The following is a 20068-nucleotide window of genomic DNA, read 5'->3' as shown; positions in this document are numbered from 1 at the left end:
AACGTTTTTCAAGATTTAAAGTTCTGGCGAGAAAGTCGATTTTTGGCTATCTTTTTAATTTAATCGAATATTTCAATTTGGGAGGGGTTTGCAGACTTCCAGGCTATATTTTGAGTCTTATTGGACTATTTTTGAACTTTTGGATCTTCAGATCCTAAGGTCCTATCTTAGAGTTAAAACTCTACCCTTCCAACCTACTTTTGAGCACTTACAAATCGATTGTGGTTCAAAAACTTCCCGGTGTATTTCCCTTTTTTCTCAAATATTATGACCTTGATTGTAGCCCAATGAAGTATAAGCCCGAAGGGCTAGAAGTCAATCCCCTTGGTAGGATTTGAAGCCAACAAATCCTACCAAAGTTGCGCGGTCTTGAGCGGCTCGCCTGGTTTTTACATAAATGACAGATTGAAAGTAAAATTAATCGCTAAATTTCGAAAAAAAAATCAATCGTAAACAAAGTAATTGCTAGATTCAATCTGTCGTCAAAAATGCGGCGCATTTTTTAAGGCCTCACTCTTTCTTGCCTGAGAAAGGTTAGAGATTCTACTCTATTCCTTCGGGCTTTAAACTCAATGCTCTAGCCCTTCGGGCTTGAAACTTAATGACCGGACCTACATAAATTGTGATGTACATTGTAACGATAGGGAGTGATTTCCCATATTTCTTATGGCTTGGGATTTCAATTCTTTTGTTTTTAAGTAAAAAATTCAGTAGGGATGGGAAAAGTGGTAAATATTTCGCAGTTAGGATTGTTTTTTTTCAGTGGGGACAAAATTGGAGGATAATTTCCCACCGGGGGCAATTGTTCCGGCGGGAAGAGGTCCTAGTGAGTCTATGAGAAGGGGGTGTTTAAAGGTGATGACCCGTTTGACCCTTAGAGACGAAATATTTCTTGAGAGAAGCGACAAAGGGAAAAAATCACAACCCTTAGTATCTCCTGGGCCCGGTTCTTGAGTTTTAAACTCGGTGGGATTTTTCATAATTCTTTTGAGCACAACGACTGCCTCGTTTTGAAACCATTACCAAGGCAATTAAATCTCTTAAATCTTCAAGTGTCTCTTTTTTTCAAATAGAATAAACTTCTTGTGAACTCTTCTGGGAATTATTTACCATAACAATATTTTGTAAACGAGGTAAGCGTTGCTCATGATGTGATTCAGAAGACGGTCGATTGCAAGTCGTTCTCTTTCTCACAAACAAAATTGTCAGACGATCCATATGAATAATCCATGCACATTTTGGGTCGATAAACATGCCCATAAAAATCTCCAATCAAACTGTGTTGTGCTCCATTGACTCTTTCGCACCATTCTCTGAAATACAAACCAATATGATGTACAACTATGGCAATAATATTGGGGCCATTCACGGAAAAAATCAAATATAATAGCCGCATTTTTTTTCACCGTTTAAAATATGACAATACAGGGGGGGGTGGACGAACATTTCCAGGAGGTAATCCGAGAAGAATTTCCAGGAGGTCTAAATAAGTGTTTTTTCATTTTTCCAGGGGGTAAATAATTATTCATGAATTTCCAGGGGGTAAAGGACTGATTTTAGTTCGTCCACCCTCACTTTAACCCTCTAAGTGCCAATGTCGTATATATCAGACATGGGCTATGTAATGCCCAGTTCGAGTAAGAAATCGTCATTTTTGGTCTAACTCGTAGAAATTGGATTGTGCTTCATGGTCAAGCAAAAAAAGAAAAAAAAAATTTAGTCTTTCTAGCGAGAAAGTTTTAACTTAGGCTTAGAAAGCACAGTTTTAACATGAGATTTAAAACTTAGGAAGGTTGTGAATGGTCTGACAAGCTGAGAATATAGCCTGGAAGCCATTATTTCCCTCCCAAATAGAAAACCCAATTAGATTAAGCCTAAAAATGTTATTCTCGCCCTAACTTTAGACGCTAAAATACCCAGAAAAGCAATTGCAGTAAATCATGATTGTAGTTTGGATATTAATAGTCGAACGTGCGCAACGCACTGGGCTCAACTTCAGTGGCTTCAAATTATTCATAGGCCCAATTGTAGACCCCCAGATATTTACCCAATGAACAAGTGTGCCAAATTTCAACCAAATCCGACCATTTTGGAGGCCTGTAGGCTGCTTCAAAGCTTTAACCTCGTTTTGGCAAAAAACTCGTCCCCAGGCCCCAAAAATCTAAATTTTTGAAAAATGCAAAAAGCACCCCCAGATATTCACCCAAGGAACAAGTGTGCAAAATTTTAGCCAAATCGAACAATTTTTGAAGTCTCCAGGCTGCCTCAAAATTTTAGCCTCGTTTTGGCGAAAAACTCGTCCCCAGGCCCCAAAAATCAAAATTTTTAAAAAATGAAAAAAACACCCCCAGATATTCACCCAAGGAACAAGTGTGCAAAATTTCAGCCAAATCGAACAATTTTTGAAGTCTCCAAGCTGCCCCAAAGTTTTAGCCTCGTTTTGGCAAAAACTCGTCCCCAGGCCCCAAAAATCAAAAATTTTGAAAAATGAAAAAAGACCCCCAGATATTCATGCAAGGAACAAGTGTGCCAAATTTCAGCCAAATCGAACAATTTTTGAAGTCTCCAGGCTGCCCCAAAGTTTTGGGACATACACACAGACACACACACACACATTCTCAGATTCTAACTCAACTGAAGTTGAAAACTAATATTCAAATCTATTCAAACCAAGAATTCCACTGAGGCCGACCCTAAAAAATATTTTGTTTCCTGTCCAACAGCCGGGTGAAAATCTTTTTTCGCCGTCACCCGGCCCCATTTTTTTTCTCGAACTTTTTCAACTTTTCCAATTGTTTTCCAATTTTTCCCATTTCATTGTCTGCACTCGAGTGACAATCTTTCGAGTGACAATCTTTCGAGTGACAATCTTTCGAGTGACAATCTTTCGAGTGACAATTCTTCGAGTGACAATCTTTCGAGTGACAATTCTTCGAGTGACAATTCTTCGAGTGACAATTCTTCGAGTGACAATCTTTTGAGTGACAATCTTTCGAGTGACAATCTTTCGAGTGACAATTTTTCGAGTGACAATTCTTCGAGTGACAATGCTTCGAGTGTCAAACTTTCGAGTGACAATCTTTCGAGTGACAATTCTTCGAGTGACAATCTTTCGAGTGACAATCTTTCGAGTGACAATTCTTCGAGTGACAATTCTTCGAGTGACAATCTTTCGAGTGACAATCTTTCGAGTGACAATCTTTCGAGTGACAATTTTTCGAGTATCAATCATTCGACAGTCTTCATTTCGCGCTGCACGCTCCCTATTTTACTTCGCTTTTCGAATTTCAATCGTCTATGGTTTACAATGGAGTTTTTGCTACATGAATTGGAGTTTTTGCTACATGAATTGGAGTTTTTGCTACATGAATTGGAGTTTTTGCTACATGAATTGGAGTTTTTGCTACATGAATTGGAGTTTTCGCTACATGAATTGGAGTTTTTGCTACATGAATTGGAGTTTTAACGTTGATTTTAGTTTCGTTTTTGAAAGCTTGTTCGTATTTTCCTCTTCGATTTTGTTTATATAAAGTTTACATTTACTTTCATATAAAAGAAGAGCTTATTTATAGTGCGTTCACCATCATTTTTTAGAGTCGGCCTAAGCCTTCCTAAGTTTGTCAATCTTTTGTTGGTGCGATGATGTAATCTTACCCCTTTCAACATATCAAAATTTATCCCTGATGAATTGAATAGCCTCAAACCCATCTATTTATCTTCTTTTTTTATAAGCAAACAAGTTGCTAAGGCTAGAGGGCTCAAATTAGGCGATTTTTTTATATCTATTATCTTGTAAAGCCTTGCCCCAACAAGCATAAATATGGTTGGTATATCAGGGGTGGTCAAGGCAAATTTTTTTTTAAGAAAATAAGCTAGAAAATAATTATTTTTAGGTATTAAACTCAAAAAGTTTGGAGCATCCGAAAAAAAAGCGTACTTTACTTAAGGGAACTAATTTCCGCGGAATGCAATTTTTACTTAAAAACCCTCAAAAGACCCTAGGAATATGAAAGAATTTCGGCAAAAAGTAGATGTCAACCGCAAAATCCGCCTATATAGTACCTTCGCACCGCGAAAGTAAATTCCGCGATAATTAGTTCCATCAAAATTCCTTCCCTTAAGGTATACTTTAGTCTGTACACAGACCCAGTATTTACGGCTAATTTCAAAATTCATTGCCGTAAAGTGTCTGTTGTCATTGACTTTTCTCATTCGAGATTTTTCAAACCGACCACTGCGATGGAGTGCTGGTGAGAGAAGGGAGACGATGAGAGAAGTGTTGCTAATTTCAAACTTCACCGCAGAGGTCTCCGTACGGGAATTTTTTTATCAAACAAACAACAGTGTACTACGAAGCGATAAACGTGAGATACACTCTGGTACAGAGTTAGGTATACTTACGGTTGAAAAAGTTCTCCATTTCCCCATTTCCATTGTGTTGTACCGTTAGGCTTTTGGTAATCTAACCAGTAGTAATCCCTGTCAAAAGAGAAAATACAAAAACTAGGTTGTTTTTAATAATTTAAACATTACACTTACGAACATATACTACTTACAAAACGAATACAGAGAAATAGATAGCCCCTCCCCCGCAAGGCACTTAAACCACGTTCACACGCCATGTTCCGTTTCGCGTTTCGTTCCGAAACACTGTGTGAACGTCAAATTTGGAAACGTCAAATTTGGAAACGTTAAAAAAGAAGATGTTACAAAGCAAAACAGATTGAAACGGTTTCGCTCCACTATTTTCATCGGAACGGAACTGCTTCGTTTTCTTGCTCCAAATCGTTCCGAAATGAGTATGAACACTTCCTACCCGTAACAAATACCACACCGGAGCAATACAAAATAGTCGAACGTGCGCACCGCACTGGGCTCAACTTCAGATTTTCCCGTTATTAGAAGGCCCAATTGTAACATTTCAAATATTTAGTATTAGGTAGCAAATATACTTTGTCCGTTTTGGCTGAAACTCGTCCCCAGGCCCCAAAAATCAAAATTTTCAAAAAATGAAAAAAACACCCCCAGATATTCACCCAAGGAACATGTGTGCCAAATTTCAGCCAAATCCGACCTTTTTTGAAGTGTCCAGGCTGCCAGCCTCGTTTTGGTGAAAAACTCGTCCCCAGGCCTCAAAAATCAAAATTTTCAAAAAATGAAAAAAACACCCCCAGATATTCACCCAAGGAACAAGTGTGCCAAATTTCAGCCAAATCCGACCTTTTTTTGAAGTGTCCAGGCTGCCAGCCTCGTTTTGGTGAAAAACTCGTCCCCAGGCCCCAAAAATCAAAATTTTCAAAAAATGAAAAAACACCCACAGATATTCACCCAAGGAACAAGTGTGCCAAATTTCAGTCAAATCCGACCTTTTTTGAAGTGTCCAGGCTGCCCCAAAGTTTTAGCCTCGTTTTGGCGAAAAACTCGTCCCCAGGCCCCAAAAATCAAAATTTTCAAAAAATGAAAAAAACACCCCCAGATATTCACCCAAGGAACAAGTGTGCCAAATTTCAGCCAAATCTGACCTTTTTTGAAGTGTCCAGGCTGCCCCAAAGTTTTAGCCTCGTTTTGGCGAAAAACTCGTCCCTAGGCCCCAAAAATCAAAATTTTCAAAAAAAATGAAAAAAAACACCCCCAGATATTCACCCAAGGAACAAGTGTGCCAAATTTCAGCCAAATTCGACCTTTTTTGAAGTGTCCAGCCTGCCCTAAAGTTTTCGGACGGACATACAGACATACAGACATACATACAGACAGACAGACATACATACATACAGACATTCTCAGATTATAGCTCAACTGAAGTTGAGAACCGTAACGTCTGAACATGGTCTTAGTCCCTTACACATAAAAATACTCCTTTTGCTCCTACGAAAATCAAAAAGTTAACTCAACAATCAAAAGCGCTTAAATGACGAAAATTGGAATAGTGTTGCAGTACACAGCCACTTTGAAAAGAAAAGACAAAGCCAAGCTGGCACTTTATCTTCTAAATATTTCTTGTAGGGTCTTGTTTAGCCGACCAGCTTGGTTCGTCTCTCGAATTATCGGAAGTTTTAATTTCAAGCCGAAAAAGGTTCGAATTGATTGTTGAGCAAAATTTTGGATTATTAGCATTAAGCGTGATGACATGAGATTTCACACTACTCGACTCTTGTGTGCTTAATTGTAGGGGGTGGAATAAGCAGAGGGTGGGTACTCCAGATAAAAATCAACAAAATTGGGGAGTCATAATTAAGCGCTATTGACCTGATTTTGCTAAAAATCTCTAGGAAAATGCCCATTTTGGCACTTCGTAGCATAAAGGTCATAAAATAGGGTGGGGTCATTATAAAGTGATATGGGGATGATTTTTTTCCAAAAATTGCAAAATAACCCGCCATCATACAATTAACCACACAAGAGTAGGAGAATCGGTTTACCTTACGAGGTCCTGAAATCAAGGAGAGTCGGGTACTTTATGCTTTACGCGTTTAAATTTTCGTGAATCATTTGTGAAGGGTTGAAGCTATTTTCAAATTTTTATAGAATTTTTCGCGAGAATAAACTCTTAAGTGAGAAAGTCTGCAACAGTGACCCGAAGCCTCCTCTTTCGATAGCTGTCGATCCGAAGGTAGGGGAGGGCGCCACTCTTTCTCCCTGGATTTTTCCACTTACCCTTGATCCTTCTCTTAATTGCTGAGCATCAATCAGAGAGGCATCAATTTTCATTTTGGGAATCTTTGGTACGACTCGGCTTGGGATCGAACCCACAAGCTACAACTACCCACGTCTAAAGTAAAAACTTACGAGGTCATGGTCATAAATGAATTTATGTATTTGAATTCGTCATAAGAGCCAACACTTGCAAGTTTCATCCCAAGTCTGCCACACCTGTGTCCGGCGTTATCAGGCCAACGTCCAAAGAATATGAAAGCATATGAACTGTTGGCGAATGACCCATAAGCTGAAGGAATATCAATAACGAGATTTTTAGATGGATTTCAAAAAATATTCTTCGCCACGGCATGACGTCAGAACTGGGGTACAACAGAACACTTACTAAAGATTAATTATGTGTTTTCAGTAAACATAATCTTTTAGTGAGTTAAACCATAGTGTTTGTTTTACCCTCGAAATTATTAAATCTTATTGGTTGAAAAAGATGTCATATGACTTTCCGTGGCAAAGAATATATAAGTGAAGTTTCCATAACTCGACTACGTATGGCGAATTTCGAGATATGAATATTGATATTGAGTAGTTTGTTTAAGTAAAGTGATATTTTAATCGGATAAAATTTCGTGAGATTAAATTTCGCAATTTCGCGAATTTCTGCCACGTCAAGTAAAGTGAAATTAAAGCTCGCGAAAACGCGTGAGATTCCTGACTCGCGAAATTAAATCCAGAAAAATTTGCGGTTTTTTGGCTCGCGAAATTTAATCTCACGAAATTTAATCCGATGAAAGTAGGACAAGGTGTTACAACCAAGGAGATATCGATTAACAATCTTTAGATTTTGAGGAAAGCTCGAGCCCCGCCCAAAAATTCTTATTCCCTTAATAAAGAATAGGAAGATCTTGGGAGTTGTATCAATAAAAAATTTCAAAATATCTCAGAATGGGAAATGCTTAATTGTCTGATTTGAAACATTTAGCTGATATTAAAGGTTTTAATTTTTACATAAGTGTTCCCGTTTCATATCAGACACATATTTCATATAAGGCCAGTGTATGCCTTTTGTTATATTATGCTGATCTAAGCGAGAAAAAAAATTTTCTTTTCCTCTTTCTGACCAATCTTGCTCCACATACGTGTCAATTCAATGTGAAAAAGCTTGTAAATTTAAATTGATGAGTAAGCAAACGATATCACTCTTACTTAAAAACAAAACCTTAAATAAACGGGAATCCCTATGCTTTATGTATGGCAAAATTAGAATTTTTAAAAATATCTTACTTGTTCCTGGAGAGCAACAGTGATAGCCCCTACACCAATCAACGTTCGATAAAACACATTCCCTATCCATGCCCTCTTCGGATATTCCATATCTACAACACGCCCCTCCCGCCCCGCAATGATCGCTGCACCACCCTGTTTTGCTTCCACACGCATTGTAGCAGCCTCTTGTCTCGTAAGCATATTTCGCAATGCATGATCTGGTTCGAGGTGATTTGTCGAATTGATTTGAGTGTTCTCGTGTCTTGAATGCAATCTAAGAAAATCACAATATTCATGACGTAATGTTTCATACGGAAGCACCGAAAATTCATGATATGCACAACTGTAATGACTTCACGAAATTATGCAACTTTCTATTTTCGTTCCACCCAATACGTCACTTTTTCTATTGTTTATTAAGTGACGTATTGGGTGGAAAATTTTAGAAGACTCTCCAGTGGTGCATATCATGAATAGCTCAGGCGTTTGTCTTTGTTTCGATTCAAAACTAATGTCAAACACCCGGTTTATTTTGGGTGTTTCCGTGTAAAACATTACGTCATAAATATCACGAACAGAGAGAAACAATTATAGCTCGTCGTCGAAAAAAGTGGCGAAAATTCGATGAAAATGTTGACTATGCTTTAGTTAAAACGGTCGACTTTCCAACGACTTAAAATGGTATGCTGTATAAATTTGACCTGAATGGATATAATTGCCGGGGGTTGGAAATTGTACCTTTAAAACCCACAAAATAAGGCAATGATAAACTAAAGCCAGGCTATCAAGAGCAATTCAGCTATTGGCTGATAGCTGAAAATATTTTAGAAAATTAATAACCTGGGTTAGACGTTTATTTGGGACCTTACAGTCAGTGACGGAAATTTTCACCGGCGAATAACTTACTCTGTACAAATACACTCTTCTCGAGATGCATAAATTTATTGTTGTCCTCGTTCTCAACATCAACATTGCTATGAAATTATACATTTAAACCGATTTAAATTCCCAAAAGGGAAACATTAACTCTAAAATGAAAGTACTTAAAATTCAAAATGTCTCATGAGGTGCAAACAACACAATTATCATTGAAAATATGTAATTTTATAGCAATAAAATCTGTTTGAAAACGAGGACAACAATAAATTTATGCATCTCGAGAAGAGCGTATTCATAGCATAGTATGAGAAAGCCGCGGCTGGAATGATAACATCTGAATTTCTGTTGTTCTATCTCTGTCGTATTTGATGACTATTTGTTGATCAAGAAATCAGTAATGTAGCATCATTAATGGTAAATTTTATTGGTTTGTCATTAATATTCACTTCTCAGTGCGTTTTAGACATTAATAATATGCCCTTGATAATACACTTGCATTATAAAATCATTGTAAAGGAAAGATCAACAATAAGAAATTTAAACAAGCACAAAATGGCTGAGCTGAAAGAAATCAAAAATTAGTAAAGTGCCTCAAATGCCTTCACAATATTTCAGTGAAATTATTTTAGAAATCAATGAAAATGTACATCAAGATAATACTGTGAAAATTTCAAGCCAGCACCTTCGAAATTTATCATTCAAACTGACAGGAGAGTTGTCATCTTGAATATAGTTCTTATAATCTCAATTTTGGTGAAAAACTATTATTTCCACAAAATACCCCTAAAATATGTCCAAAATTAGTTCACGGAGACAGATGGAACAGCAATTAACTGAAAAGACAATGCGGTACATATTCCAGCCGCGGCTTTCTTATGTTCATAGTAAACCTATGACTTTTTAATTTTATTAATTGCTGCGATGAAAAACGTCAAAAATGTAAAAATCAACAAATTTAACGTTTTGGCATTTTTTTGCTCTTCAAAGGGCTAATTCAATTTCAAAGTAGTAGTGAATTTTATTCCCTTATAACCTTCCAGAATACTCCTGATAACATTAAGCTCCTCAAGCGACTCGTTAGGTTTTATTAGGAGGCCAATCCTTAGGATCCGTGACATCTTTTATGCGACGCAACCACATGTAGTTAGTTCGAAAGTAGGAAGGTTTTTAGACTCTTTTGAGAGGGGACCCGCGAATTAGGACCGGCAAAAGTTTTTATGACTAAAAAACTGACGGTTACAGGCATAACTGTAAGGGAAAAAATGAGTAAAAATATTGACGTTTTTCAAAAGTCAAATCTGAAAGAAATGAATGGGACCATTGGAAAAAGCATGAAATTCTGAGCAAAAAATTATGCTACAACAAGTCTCTTACTCGAACACGCAAAGAATTACGGCCACTTAAAGTTCAAAATTCTGTCAGACTCCGTACGGTTTAGACAAAATTTGACGCCAATCGTACTCTATCTGTCAGAATTTCAAACTTTAGATGGCCGTATTTCTTCGTTCTTTAAAGGTATTCAAGATATTAAGACAAAAAACTTCAACATTGTGTCGGCTTGTGTTAGACATAATAAGCTCACCCTTTTACATGATGGCCGTTCATTTTTTTGAAAACCTATTTGGTCCATGTCTGGGTCTGCAGTTTGGCTAACCAATGTCTCTTCTATCTGGTCTGTAGTTTTGTTGTCATCCCTCATTGAGTATAAAGTGCAATTGTGGTGGATGTCTTCAAAAACAGAGAAATCACAGCTCTCATCTTTCTCGCATAACAAGACACATTCAGTTACCATGTAAACACCAGCTACCATTTTGATTTTGGTTCCACTGAACGATTCTGCGTCGCGTAGGTATGATAGGCTGGTCTTTTGGCTTGTGACCTTTAGGTTTAAATCTGGTGCTTTGGTCGTGGTGTTGGTGGTTGTGGTTGTGGTTGTGGTGGTGGTGGTGGTGGTGGCGGTTTGCGGCGCACGCGTTGTTGGTTGTGGATCGTTAGACTTCACTTTTGATACCAGCAAAAGTTGAATCATTAGAATCCTAGAAGAAAATTTGTTGATGTCAAAGAGGGATAATCAGATGGATGGTTAAAGCAGGGTTTGGTTTAAAATATTTTACCTTGCACGTTTTTTTATATAAGAACATAAGGCTCTGCTGGCCAAAATTTTAGGAACAATTTAAGAACATTTTAAGGCTTTGTGGACTCTAAAACACCCTATTTCTTAGGAAGATGGTCAAAGATATTCACAAAACGGTCAAAATAAGAACATGTTAAGAACATTTTTAGGCTTATAACTCAAAAAGTTAAGAACATCCAAAGGCTTCAAAAATTTTGGATGTTCCTATAAAAAAGTATATATTGTCCTGTGAGCAGGACATACAAACATTTTGATATTGTTCAACTCTCGAAAAAAAATTATTCTTACTCAACGTCAAATTCTACGTCAAACTCTAACGATTTTTGTTAGAAGCAAAAAAATATTCTTGAATATTCAGGGATTTTCAATCTTGGAAAAAAGGTAGCTAAAAGACTTTAAGGTTTTTCTCAAGACCATAGAACAAATCTACAGTCAAAAGGTCTCAAACCATGGAAATATTCCCTTTTAGAATTTTTAGACAGGGCTACAATTATTGAAACGTCTTCTCGGTGAGCATTGTAGGCATGTGGAAACATATTCTTTGTACCGCTTAAGTGACGTCAAACGCTCCATCGTTTTGCCACTAATTATGGTCTTCTTCGTTCCAAACATTCATGTGTGTTCCACTACTTTTCATATTTCGATTTAAAAGCCTACTCGGTGCGAAAGAGAAATCGCGTATATTTTTTAATATGCCGTTCATTATCTCAAATCAAATGAATTTGGAGGTTCGGTGTGCCGTCCCATGTTTTGTCAGATAGTCCCAAGTTAGAGCATTGGACGGTATGTACTTGGTATGTTAGACTGGAGTCGTTTATGGGATGTGTAAAACAGTAGTACACATGTTATATGAGGATTATACAATAACTGTAACGGATTAATATCAGTCTGTATATCTAATATTTTTTTCAGTTTTCCGAAGGGCCATAGTCGAAAAATTGATTTTAGTATCTGAACATAAAAGTTATGTTTTAGGTTCTTTAATACTTTAAACTTTAAGAATATTGTCTTTATAAATTGCTTTTTAATCAAATCCCTTAAGAGTAATTAAGGATTCTTTGATGACAGTTTTATCAAACTGTCTGCAAAGAATTGAAATATTTAAAAATTTTCGGAACAATTTTCTAAATTAATGCATCAAAAGTTATGACTGTTTTTCTATTAATAATTGAGATGAAAAATTGGGCAAAAAGCACTATTTTCAAGATTTTGAGACAAATAAGCTTTTAGGAAAATTTTCTGAAAATTTTTAGTTCGGTAAAAGATACACCATCTAAACAATTCAAGATGTTTTTTCTTCGCCGAAAATAAGCACTTCCAATATACTCTTTTTCGCGAAAATCTTCATTTTCTTCTTTATCAATTTTTTTCATCGCGATTCTTAAATTTTGAGACTCAAGGATAATTGGCCCATGGAGGTAATAAAGATATAGATGGAGATACCACTCCTACTATTCTATTGTATTGTATCGTTGATAGCAAACTGTTGCTTTGTTGCTTTGGGAAAAAGCCATTAATTTTGCTTTCGCTCATGGGAATACTCGAGTCGAAAAGAATTTGAATAAAATCACGCTACATTTTTAATTTGTTCATTGTGTGATGACAGTTTTGTTTATAAAACATAAGAAAACCTTGCAAGAATAAGCACAGAACATCGAATTTGAAATGTTCGCTGCTCAGGGAATCCTCGGTAAATTTTGTCAATTTTTACATATTTACTAATGCAAATCTTTCAACTATATTCTATCGAAATTTTAAGGCAGCTGCTATTTTAGATCTAAAGATATTTATAGCAAAGAACCTTCCAAAAACAACAAAGAATTCACAAAATTTGAAGAAGTTTACCTCTTGAAAGTTTCCCGATAAAATAAAAAACTTCTTTTAAAACTATAAAGAAATTATTACTCGAAAAAAATTCGCATTTTACCTAAAAACACGAGGTTTCGTTGAATAACTTTACTTTAGTTCTTATAATCTCTATCTTGACTGATTTTTGCTATCAGGGATTGGTAATCAAAGGAGGCAAACTTGAAGGAAATTTCTAAAGAGTTTTATGACTTCTCTGGCTATTACAGAAAAGTTGTTAATCCATTTAACTTTCCGACTCAAGGATAATTGGCCGAACAGAAAATGTATAGTATGCCACAGTTTTGTTAGCTACATCAAGTAGAAATTTATATTTTGTACGTAGCAAATAATGAAAATTCACTATGGTCTGAGCCCTTAAACTTGAAATACAATTCTGGACAAAACTGGTTTTCCAACCCCTCCTCCAATATCAGCTTTGATGGGGAATTTGTTGGGACTCGGGAACTTGTTGGGACTGGGGAAAGTCTTGAAAACAACATTGAATTTGGGTGGAGGGGGCTTTAAACCATGGAGGTATAAAGAAACAGGAGAAGTATCCTATTGTAACCATGCTCGCCCTACGATTAAAAAAATTACGAGGTATGCATGCTCATAATCTCATATATCGTGCATTTTTAATGCCTTCTTTTGTTGATAGGTGAAATCTTATTGGCTAACTTAAGTGTTGGAAATAAGATAAGACGAGATTCATTGTTTCTGATATTGGTGTAAGAAAATATTTGGATTAAAAAAGGGCCTGTAAACTTTGCAATCCTTCATCAAATGACAAGATGTTTCGATCAACATTTTCTTCAAGGTGAAATCTATTGCTTAATACTTTCCTCCAAAATTCTCCAGCGACTTTTTGTCTACAAATTGGGTCTGAAATTGTGTGTGCTTATAAAGAACTTTTTGTTTTCTGGCTGGAGAAAATATCTTTTCAAAATTTAATGGATGACAAAATTGAACGCAAACTTATTTCGTGGAGCTAAATTTTATTTTATTCTCGTATATTAGAAGGCTAGAAATCTTCGATGCTGATAGTAAGAATGTTCAGAGCAAACTTGAATTCTACTAAAAAGTCGTATTTCATCGGGCGAGCCTAGAATTTCTTTTGATTTATTACATAAAAGAAATCTAAAGACTTTAACGACCAATTACCGACAAATTCATCTCCTGTCTTTCTTTATACCTCTATGTTTAAACGAACAGGGGTTTTGTCTAGAATTGTACCTATGAATGAATTAACTGGTTGATTTAAGGCCATTTTTATATTTAGCGAATTTAAAAATCTTAATTCTTGATATGCGTAAGTCTAAGATACGTCATATTTTCTAACAGAAGTACCCGAAAAGGTCGGATTTCGTTCACCGTGTTTCTATAGTAACAGACAGGGGTCAGATCCCGAAGTTTTCCGTGTGTTTCCGTTGGAAAATATGACTGACGCATATCAAGAATAGAAATTTAAAGATCCGAACCAGAGTCAAACATCGATTGTTCTTAGTATTTGTTTGAACTTGCTACTCTTAGGTTCCAAATAAACGGAGGGGTTCGAATAAACGGGGGGGGTTGGAAAATTTTCTAGATTTTAATAAACGGGGGGGACCTAATTGCCGGGGGGGGTTGGAAATTGTACTTTTGAAACCAAAAAATAAGGTAAAAATAGGCTATAATCAGGCTATTTAGAGCAAAATAAGGGTCGTTCACTTTGACAGCTGAAAATATTCTTAGAGATTAATAAACGGGGGGGGGTCCTAATAAGGTCCGGGGGGGTTGGAAAATTTTCGAAAAATTAACAAGCGGGGGGGGCCCGTTTATTTGGAACCTAAGAGTAACTGTACAACAACAAATTTCAAGATATTATTTTGTTTATTCTGCATTTTCAGCATAAGAAAATAAGCAGCTCCTTTCTATATCATAAAAAGGATAACCTTAATACCATCTTCAGGCTCAAAATCAAAAATATCCGAGTCTGAGTCAAAACTTCCATTTCAGTTTTCATACTTACTTTAGGAATTGGCTAAACACCATTTTGGTCTCTCTGATATCGATTTCTTAAACAATTAACCTGGTTCGCTGCATATGATGATGATGATAGCTGGTTTATTTTTTTACAGTGAATCTTGTTCCTGTCTTGAGCGGTCTAGGAATCGTCGCGTTAGATCTTTCTAAGCATTTATCTTCAAAACAAAATGCTTGCTATAGCTTTCAAGCCTCTTCAAATCTTTTGTCGACTTGATCTTGGATTCCCTACAAAGTAGTAACTAAGAACTGTGATTTCTCAAAAATTTTAGAATTTTTAATTAAACGTTTATAGTAGAATTTTATGTAGTTATTTTCCAAATTTAGATTAATTTGGATTTTCCATTGAGTACACGTTTCTTTTTATAAGAATATAAGGCTTCACTGGCCAAAATGTTAAGAACAGGTTAAGAACATTGTAAGGCTTTGTGGACTCAAAAACACCCTATTTCTTGGGAAAATGGACAAAAATACTCAAAAATTGCAAAAGTAAGAAAATGTTCAGAGCATTTTTAGGCTTAAAACTCAAGGTTATAGAACATCCGAAGGCTTCAAAATTTGGATGTTCTCATGAAAAAACGTGTAATATCTTGGGGCTTGTGTTTTCATTTTGGCTCCTTTTTGTTTGGGATATTTCTTAAACATTTTCAAATAGTTTTATAAAATTGATTACTAATTTTGAAGGTTTTCAAGCAGAGAATAATCACAACATAAAAAAAAGTTACTTTTTCTTCACTTAAAAACATGTTTTTCATTACACTATCTAAAATATTACTTTTTAATTATTCAGAATTTAATAAAAAATTCAAGCGGGTTGCTGACTGTGCAAAAGCAATGCAAATATTTACATGATCCATCTATACGAGAATATTTCGATTCTTATTCAATATTTTAACGTCGAAAGCGTTCTTAATAGTACTAAGGCCTCTCTCGGGTTAAAGTTTTTAGATTTATCAAAGAACAATTTTCCCCACGTTTGCAAAATTTAGGAACTTTTTATTGAAAATATGAAAGCTATGCAGTGGGACTACTAATGTTGACGTCATTGACAAATTTTAAACAGTCATAACAGGTGATACTGAATAATGTTTCATATACCAAAATTTTTCAAAATTGTCTGTTCTTTCGATTTGGTGGGTCAATTTCCATTTTTTGACAAAGAATTTCTCGTTGCTATGGAAGCTCAAAAAACCATTATTTTTTCTTTGTCAAGGGATGAACTTTACCTTTTTAACCAGAGGTTTTTAAACTCAATTTATAAAATAAGTGTGCAAAACTGTTTTAGAGATTTAAACATTTACAGTATTTACAAGTTATATTTGAGCTAAACCTCTAAACTAAAATGAATGGTCTAGTGTACCTGCGGTTTTTAATTTTAGAAAGATGACTCGCTATTGTCAACTAAAACAATCAACCAATGTTAAACGCACTATTTTGTTCAAGTGATCTGCTGTATCTGCATTTATGACGCGTTTGCATAAATTATAAATTTAGAAGTTTTCTAGTATTTGTGAAGTGCAAATTTTATAGCACGTTCCTTCTTCTTGTGGACCTTAGTATATATAGACTGATGTCGATATTTTTGAACCCGCAATGACTGTTTAAGAAACATTTCAAACCTTGAGTAGTTTATTGGTTTTTTACATAGAATGCAAAGGCAAAAAAGTCAAGAACAATTTAACGTTTTGAATCATAAGTATCGCGTGGGTTACCTTTCGCGATTCGAATTATAGTCATTCTTCTAATTGAACATTGAAACATAGATGGGAAAGATGGGTTTGTTGTTAGTTGCCTTAAGGTATTCTCAATCTTATTGAGATGTTTTTCCCATCTATTTTTTGTGGTTATTGGTTTTTATTTGTATATAATGTGCCTAGATTTTGGGGTTGTAGTAATAACAATCAAACATTTTATGCAAATTTAAATTCATCTTCAAAAGGTCAATTCCATCTATATATTATTAGCTGAAGTCTGTACGTCATTGTTTGTCTGTCCGTGTTTTACTTTCGTTTTCGGCACTTTTTGAGTTGATAGAGCCTGGTTTAGACTTTGTGCGGCCTTTGTTTTGAAATGGAAGCCATATCTTTCGAGACAAGGTTGTAGGTTAAACAGGGGTAAATTTGGAGGTTCTTTGATCTCGTTAACCAAAAATGGTCAAAAACTGTCAAAATCTAAAAAAAAAAGTAGACTTTTGTCAAATTCACATTTTTTGACTTTTTTGGCTTAAAAAATCTCACTGGAAAGACCAGAGGGGTACCAAGTCGTGGTACTGGACCAGTGCCGAAAAGTTGTACTTTCTTGCTTTTTGAAATTTATCTGAGACCACCACCACTTAGTACCCTGGTACTAAGTTGAATTTACTACTTAAAGTAGGTATACCACCCCTTAATACCCGGTACAGTCTTGATATCACCATTGAGAAACGACACACCGCCGTTAAGTACCATGTACTAAGTTGATTTTCCCCCTCAAAATAGGTATATAACCCTTTAGTTCTTATTAATTTACTTTTTGGTCTTTGGTTTCTGGTACTTTGTGGTACATCTCCTTTAAATTTTCTAAAAAACTTTACAACACTGTATTAAAAAACATACCACACCACTCTGTACCCACCCTTAATATCTCTCTCAAGTTAGGTAAAGTCAAATATCATTTTCAAGTCAATTTTTTTAAATCCAAAGAAATTAAGTTTCAAATAAAAACATTTGTATAACGAGCTTGTCAAAGAAATCAAAAGAACTACAAAAAACTAGTCTCGAAAAAATGAGAAATAAGAATAGCTAAAAATAGTTTTGAAACTGCTCATTCAAAGGCAAAAATGTAACAACCATCTCAAGAAAATTCTAAGAACTTATAAAGTATACTATTGAATTAAAACACTTCTGGCTCTGCTGGAAGTTTCAAATTTGATTGAAAAGCTTTCTTTTCAACTCATTTTTTTGCAATTTCTTAAAAATTGGTTAAGTCAAGAGAAAGTGAAAGAACATTTTTTGTGATTTTGCAGGATTTTGACTACCAGATACTAACTTGATGTCTCATTTGGTATTGAGACCACCATTTAGTCCCTTGATACAAAATTGCAAAAATTATTTTTCAATTAGGACCACCACTTAGTATCATGTACTAAGTTGTTTTTTACTTGCCTTATCAGACCACCACCCGGCACTGGCCCCCACAACTTAGTACCGACCCCCCCCCCTGGAAAGACTCACTTTTTAATTTTTTTTTCTTCTTGACCATGAAGCACAATCCATTTCCTACGAGTTAGACCAAAAATGACGACTTCTAACTCAAGCTGGGCATTACAGAAGGGCTCTATATAGCCCATGTCAGATATTCTCGACATTGGCACTTAAAGGGTTAACTTTTGAGTTTTGAGCCTAAAAATGTTCTCAAAAAGTTCTTATTTTACAATTTTGTGAATATTTTTGTGCTATTTCAAGAAATTGGATGTCTTAGAGTTCGAAAAGCCAACCTAGGCTTTTAGGGGCGGTTCAAAAGTAGGGGGGGCTTTTCCCGTACCACCCCTTAACTCTTGATCTAGTGGATCTTTTTGGATGAAATTCGGCACATGGTGGGAAATTTTTTAGGTGTCAAATTTTTTATTATTATGAAGCTAAATAAAAGTTAGGAATTTACAGAAAATTTCATGGCAAAAGCTCTATTGTTTCAGGAGTAATTTGACCAATAATTTGACCTCCGAACAGAAACAGCCCCTCCCCTAGGCCAAATAGGGTTAATACTTTGGCCATAGACCATTTTACAGTCGAAATGGATCATGGGTAATCAGGACTGGTTGCACTCTCTAGCAATGACTCTCGCTTGTCTAGATGCAAAAATCTTCAAAAGTTTTCAAAACTTTGAACCACTACTAAGTCGTAATTAGCACGCAGTGGTCCTGATTACCCATTGCAGCCTATTGAAGGCTTGAGCTCTTATAGAAAAACGTGTAGACTGATACGAGCCAGTAACCATATTATTATTGGCATAGACCATCTTTTGTTACTTTTTCTTATAATAAATATATTATAATAATATATAATTTGAATATTTCTGAATTTTTCATTTTGGTCTCCATAATGGTTACATAGAGTAAAACTGCGTATAGATTTCCCTTCAAAATCCTTCAGTACTTGCAAAATTTGGTAAATTTAGGATGTTCTAGAGAGCCCTAAAGTTTTAGTCGATGCGTAATTCTTTATCAAACTGTAGTTTTCGAAATTCCAACATGTATGGTGTTCTTGTATGAAAGTTATGAATTTTTCAAAGTAAACACTTTTCTTACATCTCGATAATGAACTGTGATGGAATCTGGAAGATGAAATCTGCAAGTTGCATGTATGCCAGTTTCTATTTCTTGCACCATATGATAAAAAATTGATCCAAGCTGAAAATGAATCAAAGATACAATTAATATATATCAAAATCAAAATTGCGGGGATCAAATAGGTAAAAATTGATGAATAGGCAAATTCAGTTAAAAGGAGTAGTAAACACTTGACACAAAAAATTACAAAAGGAGAAATCAATTTTCCTTACATTCAATATTGACGCTGATGATGAAACTTTGATACAATACATATTTCTTCAAATTCTGAACAATCTAAAATTGAACAGAGAAAACAGTTTATGATTTAAAATACAATGGGATGAGTTCAGGTAGATCTTAATTGGGCTCTTCCAGTAAGTGTCCGGATGGAGGATACATAGTGTCCAGGGGAAGTGAAAAATCTACAACATTTGCTTGTTCGGGGTAAAACTTGCTGTTTGGGGGTAATTTTGCTCTGTTTGGGGGTAATTTTGCTCTGTTTGGGGGTAATTTTGATTGTCCATGGAGTCAGACCTGCTGTCTGGGAAGGTCAAAAAGTCACAATGTCCGGAGGGGGGGGGGGTAAATTTCTAAAAAAATGTTATATTCTCCACCCCCGTGTTCAAATATTTTCTGCTAAAGCCCATTAGAACTTTCGAATTCAGGACCTAGCCTCAGTATTTCATACTAAAGTTATTTAAATTCATCCAAATTACATCTTTTTTTTAGTTATTCTCTTTGTTCCTGTCAAAATCATGAAAAGAAATTATTGCTTTTGGACTGAAAATTCGAAATTTGAGATTAAAATCCCACACTGTATATAAGATTCCCCCAACTGTATACATAAAAGAAAAGATAGAGTTACAGAAATTCAAAATGTAAAAATTTAAGGGGAATTAACGTTTGGAATTAACCCTGAGATTTTTTTTCGAAACATTAAAGAGGAAGAAAATGTGATC

The 20068-nt window shown here is 35.5% G+C and overlaps 2 protein-coding genes across 3 annotated transcripts in view; both read right to left on the bottom strand.

Moving 5' to 3' along the window:
- Positions 1-20068, bottom strand: part of LOC136806345 (ATP-dependent Clp protease proteolytic subunit-like) — a 284569-nt gene that overhangs the window by 120150 nt on the left and 144351 nt on the right. The window lies entirely within an intron of this gene.
- LOC136806346 (uncharacterized) lies at positions 206-15048 on the bottom strand. The gene is made up of 6 exons (XM_067062912.1): positions 14787-15048; positions 10379-10832; positions 7936-8191; positions 6787-6943; positions 4402-4479; positions 206-1313 (listed from the first exon to the last, which is right to left on the bottom strand). Exons 1-6 carry the CDS (start codon positions 14807-14809, stop codon positions 1157-1159), a joined length of 1125 nt encoding a protein of 374 aa, XP_066919013.1. The 5' UTR covers positions 14810-15048; the 3' UTR covers positions 206-1156.

The sequence above is a fragment of the Clytia hemisphaerica genome, unplaced genomic scaffold (genome assembly GCF_902728285.1).
Source record: "Clytia hemisphaerica strain Z4C2 unplaced genomic scaffold, Clytia hemisphaerica genome assembly, whole genome shotgun sequence".
Classification (NCBI taxonomy): domain Eukaryota; kingdom Metazoa; phylum Cnidaria; class Hydrozoa; order Leptothecata; family Clytiidae; genus Clytia; species Clytia hemisphaerica.
This window is presented reverse-complemented; position numbering and strand designations above follow the sequence as displayed.

What these genes read in the sequence shown, in the direction of transcription:
- LOC136806346 (XM_067062912.1), bottom strand. Translation starts at nt 14,809, where the DNA reads ATGGTGTTTAGCCAATTCCTAAA. An exon ending in GTGTTTAGCCAATTCCTAAA is followed by an intron (nt 10,833 to 14,786) that starts GTAAGTATGAAA and finishes ATTTTCTTCTAG; the next exon opens with GATTCTAATGATTCAACTTT. An exon ending in CTGTTGCTCTCCAGGAACAA is followed by an intron (nt 6,944 to 7,935) that starts GTAAGATATTTT and finishes ATATTCCTTCAG; the next exon opens with CTTATGGGTCATTCGCCAAC.